Below are 19,013 nucleotides of genomic sequence, written 5' to 3'. Positions count from 1 at the left end.
CAGGTCGCAGATTTGGGTTGCTGGGCGCCAGCATGTCCCGAACAACAACTCCAGTCAATCTCCAATAATGCCAGTGGTTCCTTAACCTGTAACCAAGAAGACTAACACACACACCGACACACAGCTTTTCCAAGGTTGGATTTGACCAGGCTCTAACTATAAACAGGAGTCTTGTTTCAAAACATCAAGATAACAAGTTCTTTCTCTCAAGGATAGGAAACTTTAGTCTAAATGGAAAATATAGGCTTTAACTGAGAAATGGTCCCTTAAACTATAGACTTCAAAGGTCCCTATTTGTTTTAACACTTTGAAGACCTTTCTCAAACACAAAACATGTCCCTATTTCATTTCTGGAAGCCAGGCTAAATAAGCAAGCACTGTTACTGCATTCAGATATCAAATACTGACATTAAAGAATACATGAAAAGAACATTTCAGTGATCACACTGTAACTTCTATAACAAAGTAAAATCTCCAGATAAGTCATTCAACTCATTTCATATTTAGAAGGAAAAATATTGATTAATACCTTGATTATAATCACTCATTACATATACATTGAAGCAGCAGTGGATTCCAATCCACCCCCTTCAAAAGGCCTTTAATAGCAGTGTAGTATAATTTCTGCATCACTAAACAGAATTGCAATTTACCTCATCCAGAATCAGGTATTAGTCTACTTTCAAAGTCTTCCTTTTGCATAGTAGCCTAGTAGGGAAGTGTCCTATACATATTTGGACATGGATTGTTTTAATACAGGTTTCACTCCTTACTTATGTTATTGGTCGGTCGGCCAGCTCCGTCCCCAACACATCAAAGTTATTACGTTCTGATTTGTAAACGATCAAGGTTTGTCATGGCTCCATTAGCCCCTGCTGGTAAGATGCCTTAATTACAAATATCTTTATTCTTTGACATTTATTCAAATGTGTAATATCTATACGCTAAGAAAAAAAGAAAAAAAAAAAAGAAAAAAAAACCTTGTCAGGCGTTTGTGCACGAAGGTGCCTCACGAAACTGACTTCTGAGGTAACAATGTAATATAGAGCGAGCTTTGGTGGTAACTTCGAAAATATTTAATTACTTAAATAGTAATCTCTCTTGAAATGACATCAGACGTGGAAAAACGTTGGTCAAACATGACAATTATTTACACGCAAACCGACGACCAACCACAACTTTCAGACTTATTGTTTAAACCCAACTGTCACGGAATGGAAAGCACAGGATTGTGGGATATTAGGCAGCGAAGGATACATCTGCTGCCTTCAAAAATGAAGTATCAGGAATGGATACAGTAAGTGAAGCTAACAGTGGTTTTGGACATACCTCGACACCTTCCTAACTTAGAATGCATCATCCGAAGGCAGCATTTAAAAAAAATTCACAGTAGCCTATTATTCAAACGTTAGGGGGTCAGTAAGATTTTTTTTATTTGATTTTTTTGTGAAAGAAATTTTTACTTTCATTACTTACATTGTTATAAAAATAGCATATTCACATAAATGCTGTTTTTCTGACTTTCTATTATTAAAGAATCCTGAAAAAAATGTCTCATGATTGCCACAAACATATGAAGCAGCACAACTGTTTTCAACATTGATAATAATAAGAAATATCATCATATTTAAAAATATTACTTTTACTGTATTTTTGATCAAATAAATCCAGCCTTGGTGAGAATAAGAGACTTTACAAAACATTTTAAAAAATCATACCGACCAACTTTATAACAGTAGCATATGTATATTTTTGTACAAAAGTGTATAACTTTTATTTAACATGTTTTTATATCATGAGCATTACTCCATAATGCAGTAGCAGCCTGTAAAACATGTAAGTGAAGTGCCTCAGGCTTTGTCTGTGTGTGATTTGCATATATTACAATGTTGACTTTCCTCAGCAGGGAAAAGACAGAATAAAAATATTCAAGGAAGCATTCTCTTCCACAACAGCCCTGAAGCTACTCACTGACAGGAGTGTGGTCACCAGCGAATGCTCATAACTCACTGGGGCTTTGTTAAGATTCATGAATGTTCCGTCAAATAGTTTTCAGTGTGCACACTCATACTTTGAATGAGCTGAAAACTAAGAAAAATCCACTGATTGACACACAAAAGGCAATGTCCAACAGTTGACAGTTGTATTGTCCCACAGCTGGCAGTTGCTGAGGGTGACTGTAAGTTTGGCCTGAGGAGAGATGATTCAGTATTCTACTGTCAGACAAGGAAACCCTCTGGCTTTTATATCTTCTCAGCTCCAGGATGGAAAGCATAAAGGAATGAGAATGAGAAAGATTTTGGGTTCCAGCAGGCAGAATCAGGACTAAAGCTCCCCTGTGGACTTCAAATGGAAGTGACTGGGCTTTAGGCTTGCACAGACGGCAGGCTCTAAGGGTTTGCTGACTGACACTCAAGTTATGCTAACTGCTTATGCCAAGCGATTACACGACAACGTTTATTTCTTGTGCTCCGGAATAGCTAGAGATCATAATGCTCTGTTTATCTTTCCATGATGCCAAAAGCTAATGCAATCACTCACATTGTTCAAAGCCTCCGATGGGATCTTACTGTGCATTTTCATGAGTCAGACGCATCCTATTTTCAGAGCTTTGTAAGTTAATTATAAAGAAATGCCAGGCGTCTTGCTGTGGAGGCATCATTGGTGAGCAGCTGAGCTAAACATTCCCTTTGACCATCCATCTGCACACTTCAGAGCTATTGAGAGTTGCCAAGAACCTGTGACAGGCGGTCAGCAATCCACACAATCAATAATGTGACTGGAAGACTTTTTGAACAGACTGCATAATCCTGTTGTACACAATTACAAATGTTCAGATATGGGGTTTTCAAGCAACATTTAAGTAAAAATAATCATAAAGATGTTATATTATATTCAGGGCCCCTGGGCAATTCGGCCCCCCAGAAAACTAATATTAGATAAGAATGGAGAATAGAATCTTACACTATAATGTATGATACTATAGTAAAAATGGTAGCATACACAACAACCCTTAAACATTCAAATATAGATTACCGCAGTAATATTTTACATATTAAATCTTTTCATTTTCATTTAAACTATTTTAAAGTTAGGTTTTTTTTGTGGTTATTCTAATGGCATAAAAAGGTCAGATTTTAATTACTCCGATATCAGTTGTGAAATAATTAGCAATGACATGAATAATGAAAAAAAATCACATTTTTCAACAAATGAGTTCATGTTGTAGTTGGTACAAATGTTGCTTCATGTCTTTGTTTTTACCTTCATAAACAAAAGAAATATATTGAACCTGAAAATAACAAACTTGCAAACTGTTTGCCGGCATTTTAAATTTTAGGAAAAAATGTGACACTACAATTCAAAAGTTTGAGCGAGCAAGATAAAAAAACAAACAAAAAAACAGTAAGATGTTTATGCTTACCAAGGGTGCATTTATTTGATCAAATATACAGTAAAAACAGAAATATTGTGTTTTGTATTTAATAGGCTATATTTAAATTTTCAGCATCTTTCCTCCAGTCTTCAGTGTCACATGATCCTTCAGAAATCATTCTGATATGTTGATTTGATGCTCAAAAATGTCTTATAACTAATGTTGAAAATGGCTGTGCATATTTTTCAGAATTATTTGATGAATATAAAGTTATATATATTTTTACTGTTATTCTAGATCACTTTAATTCATCTGCTGAATAAAAGTATTAATTTCTTTTCTTTAAATCCTCCAGACAGTATTGTATATTTAACCTTTCAGATGGCACAAATCAACTCATATTATACAAGTTTTGTAGTACACAGTGATTTTTTTAAAAGTGTCCCTAAAGTAGTGTCGCACACTATGATAAAATAACATACTGTATACTGTGTATATATACACATGCACGCACGTACGCGCACACACACACACACACACACACACACACACACATTTCATTCATAATTTTCACAGTAAAATGTCAAAACTTCACATATTGATGGTGCTTGCTGTTATTTGTCAGTTTGTCACCCGCCCAGTGCACTTCATCCAAACACGGCACAGATGCATCAACAGAGTTGAGAGATCTGGTGTGAATTAGTCTCCAGCTGCACTCCAGGTCAATACCCTGCAGCTTTTCCATTTTTCCTCGAGTCAGATACAGCCTCTATGCAGTTGTTTTCCTTTGATACTGCATTAACCACATTATAAAACATCCGTGGGATTTTCACTTCGTGTCCAATCTTGTTAAGCGACTCCAAAACTATCTGAGGAAGAAAAGAGATGAAAGCGGCTTGAAAATTACACTTGATCCTTTACAAACAATTTACTACAGGGACATTTGTTTCTACTTACCTTGTCAAACAAGGGCTCGAAGCTGAGGAGGTTTTTGGAGTCCACAAACACCACAGGGGCGGCGATGGAATCTTGCAGCGTCTTGCCGAACCACAAGAAGTTCATGAGGGTCTAGCCAGAGGGGTTTCAGTCAGAGTTGGATTACTAAAGCACAATGCGTTAAATTTGTTCAGTTTAAGGGCCAGATTTACTAACAGCTTGCGCCAGAGCAAACCCTTTTTAGCCGTTATAAAACTACCGTCAGGATTCACGCAGTGAAAAAAATGAGCGCTGAAAAGGTGTGGACAGGGTTGTTTTTGCAGCTGACCTTATTGCACATGCATTTATAGGTGTTTCCCTTTCAGATGCAAAAATGTATGGAAAGAGAGTATTTAAATGAATCATGCAACATGATTTACTAAGGTTTGTAGTAGTCCATTTACTGGTATTTGCGCCATTGTTTAAAGTGCAAATAGTATTCAATAGTATTCATAGTAGACAAAAAGTACCCAGATGACCTTGTCACACTTTTGGTTTGTTATTTTCAATCACATGTGATTCTTTGTCTTAGTTTCCCGCCAGTCATCAGTTGTCATGGACACTCATCTAATCATCACACCTGTTCGTTATCATCTCATTATCACTGTGTATTTTAGTTGCTCTGTTTCACCCTTCAGTTGTCGATTGTTGTTCATGTTTGAGTGTAGACATGCTGTTACTTCATCTTCATGGATTACCTCAGTTTGTCATTAAAAGACCCTTTTGTTTATTCAAACCTTTTTGAACTCTCCTTCATCTCTGTAACAGAGTTACTACTTCTGCCAAGGTACTGAAATGTGCATTCGATGGACACTTAACTGTCCTGTGAGGCCACGGGGGAGGAGTTCTGAATGGCGGTTAAAGCAGCACTCAGTAGCTTCGGGATTTCTTCGCTGTATTCTCGCTTTTTGCTCGCAGGTTTCTCTCTAGAGCTCCCCCCACAGCTTCGGAATAGATATTTGACAACACTGTTGTAAAAACTCGTTGGTGATTCTCAGACACCAGAGGCTATAGATCAACGACATCAAAGCAGATGGGACGTTCTTTAAAACGTCTTCTTCATTCGGGTTCGGACAGCGTGAGGGAGCGCAATAATGACAGCATTTTAGCCCAGATTTCTTTTGGCCGTAAAGCAATTGTTTACATCGCGAGACCTGATATCACGCGAGACTTCCTGACGCGGCGGCCAGCGGCCCGCCGGCTCAAAGTTGCAAGTGCGTATTTTCCGCTCACGGGCACCAGGGGGGTGCGAAACGACCACCATTCAACCCGAAATAAGTAATATAACCATTCCAATGACTCCGAAGCTGTTCAGTTAAGGTAAAAAAAGTTACTTAGTTCACCTTTAAGCGACACAACTAATGCCGTAGGTCACATGATAGTGACAACATGGATGGATGTAGTATACCAGAATTTCATTCATACTATCAGTGTTGGGCAGTAGCGTCGCTACAAGTAGTGACGTTACTAGCTTAACTACATTTCTCAATAGCGTGGTGGTAGCGTCGCTGTTTTCTGAATCAAATAGCTTTTCAGTAGCGAAGCTCTTTTGTTGATCAAGTAGTGCGGTAGCATCCACACAAGCTGAAGCTACATTTTCTGAAGCACAAGCTCAACATCAGCATCACACGTGCACACGGAACGCACATGTAGGAAATCTTGTGAATTACGGCCGTTTCAGACCGCAACCGCGAGCAGCGCGAATTGTTTCCGGCGTGCATGTTCAAGTGCATTCACACACCGCGAGCAGGAGCAGCGCGTGAGCTGAGCAGTAGTGAAGCTGAGGGTTTCGGCGCCGAGTCTATTTTTCATTCACCATTGAGCTCACGCTCAATTAAAGTGAAAGCACACTTTTCATGGACAAAATAAATATGATTTCACACTAAAAGTACCTAAAATGCGCATAATTTGCATGTATAGTGTGTTTTAACAAGAACTAGAGTAGGCTATGTCAGAAATCAGAAAGATTCAAAAATATTTATAGAAAATGAACCCATTTAAACTACTTTTTATTAATCAGTTTGGGCAGGGGCATAGCACCAGATGTTAGGCCCCGGTCACAGAACCAAGAGGTGGGCCCCTCACAACACCGCCGTCTATATCAATATATAGGCTATCAATATATCTTTGTGGGGCCCCCACTTCGCCAAGGGCCCCTGTTAATCTGTATCGGCGGGTCAAACTCAATAAAAAAATCGGAATTGGCCTAGAAAATTGTAATCGGTGCATCTCTATAATCTTTCTGATTGGCTGGTATCAAACATGACCACATAATCTGATGTTCACCTAGATGTTTTATTTATTTATTTGTACATTTGCCGTAGTATTGACGATGGGTTCAATAACACATCCTGCAAAAGAGGGGCCTTGGCCAGAATCTAGGGGTAATTTTTTTGCCATGTTGGTACTGTTTGGAGCAGGTCGTAATTATTTTGTTACTGTGGTTTGAGCTGAGTTGAGTTATAAATTAACTTACAGTTAGTCCTGCAAATATGCCCAAGTCTAAATTGTGCATACCAAGGTTATTATAGTTTTTTTTTTATTATTATAGATTTAGTTATTCTATATACGTTTTTATTTTAATATCATTTTCAAATTTCCTATAAATTTCAGTTTAGTTTTAGTTAGTTTCATTAATGGTTTTGTTAGTTTAGTTTTTATTTTGTGAAAACATTTCTATTTAGTTTTTATATATTTAGTTTCAGTTTTAGTAATTATAGTTTAGCAGAGTTAACAGAACATTTCCAGTTAAAGACATTTAATTTCAGCAAAGTTTAATGATTTCAGTTTACATTTAACTCTTGTTAAAACCTTTCAATAATAAAAATTAAATAATTGTTTGAGGATGAACAAAGAACCAAACAAATGCAACTAAAATTATGTAATAATATTAAAAATGAAATCTTGTTAAACGTGGTGTATAAGAAAAAGATATGCGTATGATTATTATGATTATTCTTTAAGGTTATTTCAATTATTAATCCTTTCAAACATTATTCTTGTATTGAACCATTTACGCTTTCTGTCTATTGCATCGTTTACAATCATATAATCATAGTTATACACATATTCAAATGTTCTCTTCAGACCAGACATTTATTATACTTCTACTCTGACAAATATACGTCTATTTCTGGCCTATAGACATGCTTTTTGTTTTTTCCGTTTTCTGCTCAGTGTGGTATCTTGTCTAATATGTGTGGTATAGGCCTATCTTGTTTAGGCTAGTTTCACATGAGATGGTTATCTTATACCTGGAATTAAGGTGCAGCTGTATTTGCATGAGGTGGAAATAGATTTGGGCCTTTCTGCTTCTTAGGGCTGGTTCACACAGTCGGTTTTGCTTTGAAAAACGGAAAAAATTAGTTTTTCAGTGGGGAAAACAGCGCAAGGTCTCGATACGTCTAGAGCGTCGTGTCATGCACATGATGCTGCAGAAGACGCGAGACTCAAGCGCAACGGTCATACAATGAAAAATAAAGTATACAGTGGAAAAAAGTGATTTTCCGGTAGGCTTATTTAGGAGAGCTTATTAATTACCAAAACGATTATTTATTTTTGCGAATTATTATGTTGTTTCAGTTATTTTTTCAGTAACTGTTGTTAGTTTTCGTTTAGTTTTAGTTTTTCATTAATGTTGAAATTTCGATTTTATTTCAGTTTACGAAAATGTTTTTTGACCAATAGTTTTAGTCTTAGTTTCAGTTTTTGTTTACGAAAATAACCTAGGTGCATACCCAGGCAAACATGTTGTGCATATTACAGATGAATACACGCACACCCTCGACACCTGGTTTTGTTATTATGTGGATCACGTTTTTTGTTTTTGTTGCCAAATTGGTTTGGAACAGTTGTTGAATAAACAATTGAACTGAACAATTATGCTTGCCTATCTGTTGAACTTACAGTTTTATTGATCACTGAGATAGCATTGATTTGGAATGAAGTTGGTTCAATATAATGTAATTTTAAAAAATAGCTTAGATGTAGTGAACTACTTTTGCCATGTTCCTGTAGCTTAGCTTGCTACATTTTCCAGGGTGGTAGCTTCAGTGTAGTGAAGCTTCATTTAATGTAGAGTAACTGCTAGCTTAGCTCACTACATTTTCCAAGTAGCTTGCCCAACACTGCATACTATATATAATTAACTTTTTTTTAATGGTCACAAAGTAAGTTTCAAACCAAATGTAGTACCTACTGTACAGTATGTGATTGTAGACGCAGCACGTCTTACTAATTTTGCGCTTGGCATGATAGTGCCATCTCTATTCTTTCAAGATACTTTGTATATACTTACATATTTTGCAATAAACTTAATGTATTGTTTTTATATATAATCAACATTTGTAAATGAGTAGTTTTATATTTCTCCATTTTAATTCGATTATGCTGTTTGCAATGGTCCATGGGATTGTAATTCTTTCTCTTCTTAAGTATACAGTTTTGTACTTTTGTCTTTTTGTCTTATTTTCAAACACGCTTCAAATCAATGTTTGTAGTGTTGTGATTCAACTCGTAGCTGATTGGCTTGGTTCATGGCTTATAACTCTTTAACAAAATCCCAATGGAGAAAATGAATGGGGGTAAAATTTCTTCTGGAACCAGCGCAGCTATAAAGGGGTGCTAATGCCATCTATTTACACTGCTCTTGGTAGATTGCGTTGTCATAATGGAAATGAGCTGCTGCGTCTTTTTGCTCATTGTCAGATCACCCGCGGAACTTTCCACTCCATCGGCTCTTCTATGGGATCATGCTAATTTGCCCTGTTCAGAAAATCTGGCCCTAAAGTGCAGATTAAACTCACCAGTGCCACCCCGGTGGTGATCATACTGCCCCCTGAGGCTCCTATGACCATGATGTGTTTCTGAGATCGGGAGTAAAGGATCACTGGAGACATGGAGGAAGGCGGCTGCTCACCTTCACATAGAGACACACAGATACTTATATCACAAAAATATTCTACAAGTTAAACTTTATCGACAACATTTGTATTTTCATTAAAGCACTTACAAGAATTATTTCTTAATCCATGTATTATTTGAGCTGTGAAGCGGTCTAAATCAACATTTTTGATCTAAGCTATAAAAATGACTTGTGTTGGTGCAACCTAATTTGATTTAGTCTGATTAAATGACATTTTTTAATAAAACGAATTAAATGTTATCACATGAAGAATGCTTTAGGTTACCTTAATGTATAATGTTTAAGTCGTTAGGCTATATATATATTATTTTTTTTTTATTATGGATGAGACTGAAAAGCTTATTATGTTTATATTATGTCTGATAAGCGATAAATGTCAGAGATTAAACTTCTGTACTGTTTTGTCTAAATTAAAAACAACACACTAAAAACTGACAGCAATCATTTAAATATTGCAAGCAATTGTAGGCATCGCAACAATAAAATGTAGATTTGCTTAAGATTACATTAACTAATATTCAGAGTAAAAACACTGTAAAAAAAGATTTTTCAGTCTTTCTACTTCAAAAATTCCCATTTAATACAAGCCATTGGTTAAATTTACAAGCATTTTCTGAGTGAAAATATAATTTTTCAAAATTTTTCTAAATGTAAAAATACAGGAAAATAGCATGCACAATTAAATATCCAATATCGTCTGATACGAAAAAAATTATAATAATAATAATATTGGTTGTTAACCAATTTGGTACCGATATATTGTGCATCCCTAAAAAACAGTGTGTATCCACATGTAAGTGTCCTCCTAATGCAACTGCAAATGCTGATAGAATGTTTACCAATACTGAAATATTCCATTAATTTTGGGAGCTGGATATGTCAGAAATCAGCCATCTGTGAAAGTTTACTAACCAGCATGAATCTTCTCTGTTTTTCCACAGAAGTCTCCAAGTTCGTTATTGAGCAGGATGCCTGTTTTGGAGGAGAACATTTTGGATCCAAATCTGAGAAACAAGAACAGTTAGTCAGTTTTGACACTTTCTAAAGTACCAATTTACTCCAGTAAAGCATTGCATGTATTAATAAAGTAATAATATAATGACAATATTATCTCATTGTGCTCTAGAGCTTGTATAAAAGGTGAGAATGATACTTCAGTGTACATTTGGTTGATGGTGCTGGTCACAGATACCGCCATCCCATCCTCAGCGAGCACGGACACATGAGTGGTGCCATGTGAGTCCAGGTATGGAGTGACGTTGTAGTAGCTGGCATCATGAGTGCGGTCAGGACTGATTTTTGCTCTCACTTTGTCCGCAAAATGCTTCTGAATGATCTCAACTGCCTCCTATTCAAGCCACACAGAACGTCGAGGATGATGAACTAATGCATGACTTTATGTGTGCCAACCAGTGGGTTGCCAGCAATAATGGCAGTGTTGCTGTGCTGTACTCTACTGCCTGCAGTAATGATCACCCAGAACACAGCACTTAAGTCATTATCGCAGATTACACCAGTGCCTCTAGAGAGTGTAATGACTGTAATGTTTCTGTTGAGTTACTAAAGCAGAGCCTGACCAATGGTATCATGTCTATAACTCTTACACAGAAGTTTAATATGTAAAACAAACGAGTTCCTCCTACAGAGCCTACCGTTTGAGAGGCAAAGTTGGGATCTTTCATGAACTTCTTAAGACCGTTGGCAAATTTACAGGTTTCTACGTAACGTTGGAATGTTAAGACCTTCTCGTCCCCCACCAGAGATGAAGAGCTTGGATTGAAACCTGAGGAGCACAGAGAACTTAATCAGTCTAATAGTTTAGAAACAACAACAAAACAAGGTTTTGTTAAATTGATCGTTAATTATGATCAAAGAAACAATATATAAATCTTTTGAAGGATACCACAGTGCACCAAAAATAATTTGACTAAAAAGAAGTGATAGAAAATAGCAACATTGTGGTTGCTACAAGTGTTTTTAGCGCATTGTTTTGTGGTTGCGATGTTGTTTCTCAATGGTTTTCTGACAGGGCTTGACATTAACACCCGCCAGCTCGCCAGATGCTGAAGGTTTGAATTTTATATATAATATATACATTTTTCAATTGTAATCTTTTAAAAAAGGCATCTGAAATAATAAACAGTTGAGAAAGAAAACGCATGTGTAACAGTATAATGGATCTGTGTGCCAGGTCCTAAAGTGACTGAAACCTAATATACCTGCTGCCAAATTATGAGATAATAATACAAATATCTATATGTCAGTATTTCCCCATGGTATCGAAGTCAAAATTGTGGCCAGTGGCTAGTAACTTTGGAAAACCACTAGCCACAGTGGCTGTTGAGCAAAAAGTTAATGTCAAGCAGGGTGGCCGAAGTCAAAAGAGCTCAAGTCAAGTCTTTATGATATTCTGGCCCCTTTACGCTACAATTCAAAAGTATGGGGGTCAGTAATTTTTGAATGGACTTAATATTTTTTATTTCGCAAGGATGCATCAAATTGATCAAAAATGACAGTAAATGCATTTACATTGTTACAAAAGTTTCTGTTTCAAATAAATACTGCTCTTTTTAACTTCAACTATTCATCCCAAAAAATCTTAATCTTAAAATATTGAGCAGCATATATGCAGCCTTGGTGAGCATGGTGAGCAAAATATTACCGAACTTTTGAACAGCAATGTATATGGTTGGGTCACTCATATCTGTAGCACAAATGCTTCAGGAAGAATTTCTGCCTCTAAGTTTAATAAGGTACTTTAAATATTAAAACTTACATATGAACAACATTAATAGTGATGCTTGTCGTAGCCATAGACATAATAAATACATAGACGCCCTATTCGCCGCTGGATCGTACGTCAACGGCGCCGCCATATTGCGGAGGGCAACTTTCCCATGCCTCTCATAACGGGAATTGAGAAAAATGCCGGCTTCGTGTGATGCTTGGGGCTGTGCAAATTGCCGCACAATTGAAAACAGGGGAATTACCTTTCACAAGACTGAACATTTGTTTCTGGTTGTATTTGGTCATTATATAATTAGTAATAGTAACGTTAGTTGGCCCGACGGAGTCAGTCAGACTAAAATATCTAGCGGTGTCTCTAGTTAACTAACTTAGCTGTGAAAGTTGAGACATGAGTTGACATGATTTATATTATAGTTTTAGCTTATATTATATTTTATATTTTTATAAGTTATAAGTTATTATAAGTAAATTTTTTATGACAAGTACTCGTTTCGGGTAGGTACTATTTCATTTATTTTTATTATTGTCTATATTATTTAGCAATTGATACTACATTGTATTTGCTATTATTATTATTATTATTATATTATATCACTTGCGATTATCAATATATTATAGTTATGCTGTTAAATTATTGTACTATTCACCAGTCACTATTTAACATAATTTTTTATTGTCTATATTCTGTAATTGATATTACATATTCAATTGCTATTATTATAGTATTATACATAAATGATATGTTATTAGCAATATATTATTATTATATTATTGTACTTATATTATATAATTATACTATTCATTACTATTTTATTTGCTGTATACTGTTTGTTTATTTTATTGACTATACACTAAACTATTTACTATTACTTCTCACTTTATCTTATATTTACTATTTGCACTGTAGTTGTACCAAATCATATGTATTAGGGGAGATGGTTGCAACATGTCATTTTTATCCAATCAGAAACAAGCTAGAGTGATGACACTCATACTGCACATGCACAGTTAGACATGTTGCAACCGTCCCTGGGTTGGGGTCAGTTGCAAAATCTGGCTTCCATTCAAATAAATACTGTGAACGATATGTCATGTAATCATCTTTAAATGGTATGGGTAATTAGCAGACAGATGCAAGTGTAATATATACAAATTTGGTTGATCTAGTCCAAAATAGTCTCTGAGTAACTGAGAGAAATGCAAAAAGTGTTGCAACTGTCCCCGGTCTAACCATCAGTTATCTTTGTTATTGTATATTTGGAGTATCTATCTGTAAATATCTATCATTTTAGTGCTATAAAAATACAGAAAGCAGCCTGCCGGTGTGATTTGTATTTGCCGATTGGTTTCATTTTCTCAATAGCGGTCAATTCTAAGCACAAGAAAAGCTAAAACCGGGTTAAAGACGGGAAATGCTTTTTTCCACAATAAGAAAACTTTATTTCATTTAATGTGAAAATTAAGTTATATCACAGTATGGGGGTCTTCACAATTCTTATCCAAGAATAAAAAGCCAAATACATGACAAGCCTGAGCTTTGACAATTCCGTTTACTTGCATTTGTTTGCAGCGCAGTCTTGCCCTCAACAATATGGCGGACGCGTTGACGTATCGCAGCAATGGTCCAAAGCGGCCAATAGCGCGTCTATGTATTTATTATGTCTATGGTCGTAGCAAGTACAACTAATAAAGGACACTACAGGTTAATAAGTTGTCCCACCTAGCATGGTGTTGAGTATGAAGCTAAGTGTAGCTCCCCCTGCTGGCGGTGGAGGAAAGTACATGTCATACTCTCCTAGATTCACTTCCCAGGCTTCTGATACAGAGGCCTTGAACAAACTCAAGTCCTCCAGAGTAATTGTTGCACCTGAAATACACAGTAAATAAACTGATTCCTGTATATTTATACAAATCAGAATTGTAAAGAGTGAAATTGTGAATTACCTGCAGCTTGTATATCACTGACAAGGTGTTTGGCGATGTCTCCAGTATATAAAGCATCCGCCCCATTTTCTGCGATGATCTCAAGTGTATCTGCTAGTTTCTCAAATTTCACTATGTCCCCCTCTTTCAATTGCTCACCTTGTTCATTCTGGAATAACTGGCTATAAAACACACACACATCCAAGTGACTTTTTTGGTCTTAAATTTCAATTTAACTCTTGGTGTAAAAGGGAACATTATGAGTCTGGATTAATTCTGAATGGGAGTACATGCGTTACCGTAGTGGTGAGTCTGGCTTCTCATTTAAAAGAAGTGGCAAAAAGCGAGAGAGCACATAGGGAATGCGGACGCCCTCTCTAGCCATCTTGATAGTGGGCTGAAATAAACTGGCCCACGGCAGACGTCCATACAGTTTATGAGCTTGCTCATAGCCACGGATTTCACCCGGGACACCGATCCAGTGAGGGCCTATAGAGAGAGAAAGAGAGAGAAACTATAGCTATCATATGTGCTTAAAGTGCTCAGTGCACTACGAGTATATGTAGCTATGAAACATTAGACAGCTACTCCCTGCGTAAAGCATAACTGTCTGTAAGTAAAGAAAGAAATAGTGCATTGCATCTTCCCTAAGGGGGATTGTACATATCTATCTTATTTCAAAAAAAAAATTTATGAAGGAAACGCTTTATTTACACTATCAGCATATTTAAAGGTGAATAATGTGTCATAGAAACAATACTTTGTGTGGTTGCAAGAAACAAAAGTTCATCCATCTCAACACTCTCACCTTCCATTGACTGTGTTGCTGTTGGGCACATGGCAAGAAGGTCTGTTTTAAAAGCTTTTGGGACAGTCTCTCTGGAATTGATTATTCTCACTTTGCCTAGATAACAGAGATATTGATAAATAATAACACAAATATACATTATACCGGCAGAAATAATAAGTAAATTAAGGTATGTAGGATGAATCTCACCACTTTGTTCCCGTATTGTAAATATAGAGCCTCCACCAATGCCCATGCTCTGGGGATTTATGATTGACGTGCACAGCAAAGTAGCAATGGCGCCATCTACCGCTGACCCACCAGACCGCAGTATATCTCTAGGAGAAAAAAGACTGAAAATGAGCTGTGGGATACAAAGGACCTCCAAATATGACGATCCCCCTGCAAAGGGCCCTTTTCCTAAAATGTTGAGGCGGCTATAGTTATGTAACAATATAGAAAATTTGTCGTTTCCAAAATTAAAGAACTGAAAAAAACTGACAGCGTATCTGTCAAGGCCCTTTCGCACCAAGGGCGATAACTGACAATAATAATGATACAGATACAAGCCTAGTTATAAAAATCATTCTAAATGTAAAAGAACGCCAGACACCTCAGTTATAACGAAAATGGCACAGAGGAAAGAATTCGTTGGAATCACTATTATTTTTTAGCTAATGAATTTTAAAAACATTGACAGCCAATCAGAACCCACCCTGATCATCAGCAGATGACATAACTGAATGTTATCGTGCGTTTGGTGTGGATGCAAATTATAGTTATCATTAGAGTTATTTTCTTTATAGTTGATGTGAACGGGCCTTTATTCTACACATTTGGTCCAAACCAGAGCTCGATTGCGCCCTCTTCTCCTGCAGGATTCTGTTCAGATTGTATTTTTCGAGTTATAACTGCAGAACATTTCTGTCATCGTAGCGGAAGCTATTGTTCAGGGCCACCCATAGTTCCAATGGGTGTCTGTTTGCGCTCAGGAGAACGTCAAAGGTTTCTATTTACAATGTGTTTTTGCAGAGTTGAGCAGTGTGGCCAATCACAAACATATATATTGTATTTCTTGAATGTGATGGCCAATCAGAGGTGTTTAAGTTAGCACTGATTAAAAACACTGGCATTTTGAGTGGTGAGTGGATTCGGAGTTTTGCACGGGCACCAAGTCCTCTCAAATAACAAAGTGTAGACGTTATAATCAAATATTCATTGTGCAGTCAGCTTCATTGACTATAATGGAAGTTTGTGAGATTGCAATGAACTGAGTGACAGATTTTTTGTGATTATAAAGGGAGGGCTTGTATGCTTCCTTTTCTGTTCAAATGAACAGTGGCTTGTGAACGTAGACGCTTTAATAACACATTTTATCGGGAGCGTTTATGCTGAGATGTGTAGGTTGTGCGGTGACATAACTTGAAGCTATTTCAAGAAAATCTATTTAAATGTGTTTTAAAGGGGAAGCGCATCTTATAGCCACCCTGCAGGTTCACCCTCCGCATATGGGGCCGCACGTGTGTGTGTGTGTGTGTGTGTGCTTGGCTTTAACTATGTGGTCCGGCTCACTTGACCATGTTCAGCAGGTTTCACTATGTTTTTTTAACAGTGAGGACATTTTGAACCTCGGGAAATCAAACCTGTAGGGGGAGACCAGGTATGGTTGTAACATCGGGAGAGTTGTAACACCACCAACTCCACCAATCAGGGATAAGCTAGGAGTTTATTTATCCACGTCCTCCCAGATCCCATTTGAATGGTTGTCAAGGCTACATGCAGATTTTATAAAGAAAATGCAGATAAAAATCATATAACTTATATTACATTAAATTGTAGTTTCTCATGCAAAATATGATGCAGTTTTATCCTGCTAATTTCAAACCATAATGCTAATACGGCTAGCTAAACACTGGCTGACAGGGGTGAGGTAGGTTGTAACACGTTTAAAAAGTGTTACAACCATACTCTTACATACAACTAACAAGAGTTTCTTTTTAATAATTTTATAACAACAATTACAGAATGCCTAGAGAGGGAAAAGAATGAGTGTGCATGCCAGTGTTTTATAAAAAGGAACTGATGAGGTTTCAAAGAAGGGCAGGTCAGTGAGATCAGTTGTGACACCAATGTTGAAAGCCAGTGGTGAGGATTCGGAGACCTCATACAAATGAAAACTTTTATGTTGTCTGTATGGAGCCATTTGGCAACTTAAAGTAAAAGGTGTGTAAAATCAAAGTGTAAAAAAAAGTGTGTGTAAAATCAAATGTGCCCTACGCAGTCTCTGGGCCCACCAAGCCTGCATTCAACAACACAGATTCTGATTGAGAATATTCACAGATAGACACTAATTTACACTTTCTTTGTTGTTTTGTTAGACCTACATGTTCTTTACACAGGTCCACTGCAGTCGAGGGTTAAGCATAAATACTGCTAAGGAAGTTTGTTTGTGTATTGTTAAAGTGTATTCGAGCTGTTGTCAATCACAGAAAGAGAGGCATTGTTTTGTATTGGTCTTTTCTTTGTGTGGATTGTTTCAGTAAACCTTTTTTGAAGAATATTGCATGGAGTGGCTGTTGTTTTTGCTTCTTTTGTCTAATTGTTATAACTTACCCCATGTCTTACAACCAACCCTGGTATGGTGGAATAGTTTGTAACAAAGGCACACCATGTATTTGACATCAACTCATAAGGGCTGTGATATTCCTACAGAGGTTTGAACTGATGCATTTTGTAGTAAAAAATGTGGGTACTTTGTATAAAAGTTTGAGCACTCTCCCTCAAACATTCAATGAGTAACAAATGCTGAAGCAAAAAGTGTTACAACCATACCTGGTCTCCCCAAACACACAATTTGACCAGATCATACATCGGTAAAAGCTTTCAAGCCATAGCTCAAAAACTTCTAGATTTAAACAATCCTTTTTTAGCTGCAGTCAAAATATAAAATAAAACTAATCACAATTAATCATATGATTTCCAAAAAAGCAGAGTGAAACAGTAATGTCAGTATAATCAATAATTTGGCAGTCTATGTAAAAACTGTTGACTTGAACATGTTGAATTGACATGTTAACTTTTGCCAGCAATGAAATACAATTTGACAGATCCTTTTTGCCTTCCCTTGACTGTTTAACAACCCCTGGGCTAATTGTCGAGGAACTGTTGAGAGAGATAAAAAATAATAATAATAATAAAAAAAACCACACACACGCATAAGGAAGTAACTTGGAAAATAAATTACCAAACATTTTAAACATCTTCCAATTGTTACATCAGACAGTCGCGTATCAAAAGCACGTTGAAACCCGTCATACGCCGGAATAACCAATGATTTTTATTTAGCCTACAAATGAAATGATCCATATTAGACGTCTTTAATGATTAGCCTAATTTCTAACCACAGGACTGTCACCTTTCAAAGTCCCACTTTTCAAACGGTTTCCATGTCCTTATACTTCTACAGAAACAACTGACTTTTATTTTATAGCAAGCAACAAACTTAAATCTACAATATTGTTGAAGTAATCGTATACTGATGATTTTGGCGCTATATATAGGGCTAAATGATCAGTTGTTGTCAAGGAATGTGTCCTTTAGTGAAATGAAGCTAGAGATTGGTGTCAAGAGGATTATAGGCTGTGAATATACTTCTGATTAACTTCCAACTTTCTGTGAACATCAAACCAGACATCTCACCTCATTAGCCACTCGTGTCCTCAAATTTACCTGACCCAGCCATCACGCAAGGATTACAAGAACCTTGTTGTCATTTTCCAGGAAAACGTGATATTCCACATTATTATGCATGTTCGAATGAAAGATTCGAAAGCTATTTTAAAGTATTTTCTAAAACATTTAAAGCAATCATCCGAAAGCACACTATTTATGATTTTAAACACGTTTCAGAAGGCAAATACTAGTATAGGCTAAGGCACCGTTTATCTACCATCACTCACCGCCCGATCTTTGAACAGGTTTCCGAGTCCGCTGCCACTGCTGCTTTTTTGTAGAGTCCCTCAGCGCACTCGTCGTTAAAGTGAGCCACGCAAATAATAATAATTACAATAATACATATAAGCGGAATACTCACAAACAAACAAACTTTCTCTTTTCGTCTGGCCATTGTAACCCGACCCAGTGCGTCTTTGCTTTATCACTGAACAGCTTCTCGCGTACAGCAGCTGCAGTCGCACACAATTATCCCTCCCCTTCTTTACACTGTCAACGCCGGTGGCATTGTCAAGGTGTAGAGGTCGAGTCTAAAGCGGATTGCGGAA

At 36.7% G+C, this 19,013-nt stretch overlaps 1 protein-coding gene across 2 annotated transcripts; it reads right to left on the bottom strand.

The window, feature by feature from the left end:
• Positions 1-3,409: 3,409 nt before the first annotated feature.
• Positions 3,410-18,947, bottom strand: ggt5a (gamma-glutamyltransferase 5a; the record flags this gene model as incomplete). 2 transcript variants are annotated; one of them, XM_082188429.1, is made up of 12 exons in its annotated part: positions 3,410-4,245; positions 4,334-4,444; positions 9,157-9,269; positions 10,188-10,279; positions 10,439-10,623; positions 10,928-11,058; positions 13,744-13,890; positions 13,968-14,128; positions 14,246-14,435; positions 14,755-14,850; positions 14,944-15,071; positions 18,827-18,947. In XM_082188429.1, the coding sequence occupies 11 exons, from the start codon at positions 14,987-14,989 to the stop codon at positions 4,099-4,101; spliced, it is 1,419 nt and encodes a 472-aa protein (XP_082044555.1). In that variant the 3' UTR covers positions 3,410-4,098. The 2 variants fall into 2 exon arrangements, with proteins under 2 accessions (XP_082044555.1, XP_082044554.1); XM_082188428.1 differs by having other exon boundaries at positions 18,693-18,859.
• Between the last annotated feature and the right edge of the window lie 66 nt (positions 18,948-19,013).

Source organism: Leuciscus leuciscus (assembly GCF_965113295.1).
Source record: "Leuciscus leuciscus genome assembly, chromosome: 13".
NCBI classification, from domain to species: Eukaryota; Metazoa; Chordata; class Actinopteri; order Cypriniformes; family Leuciscidae; genus Leuciscus; species Leuciscus leuciscus.
This window is presented reverse-complemented; position numbering and strand designations above follow the sequence as displayed.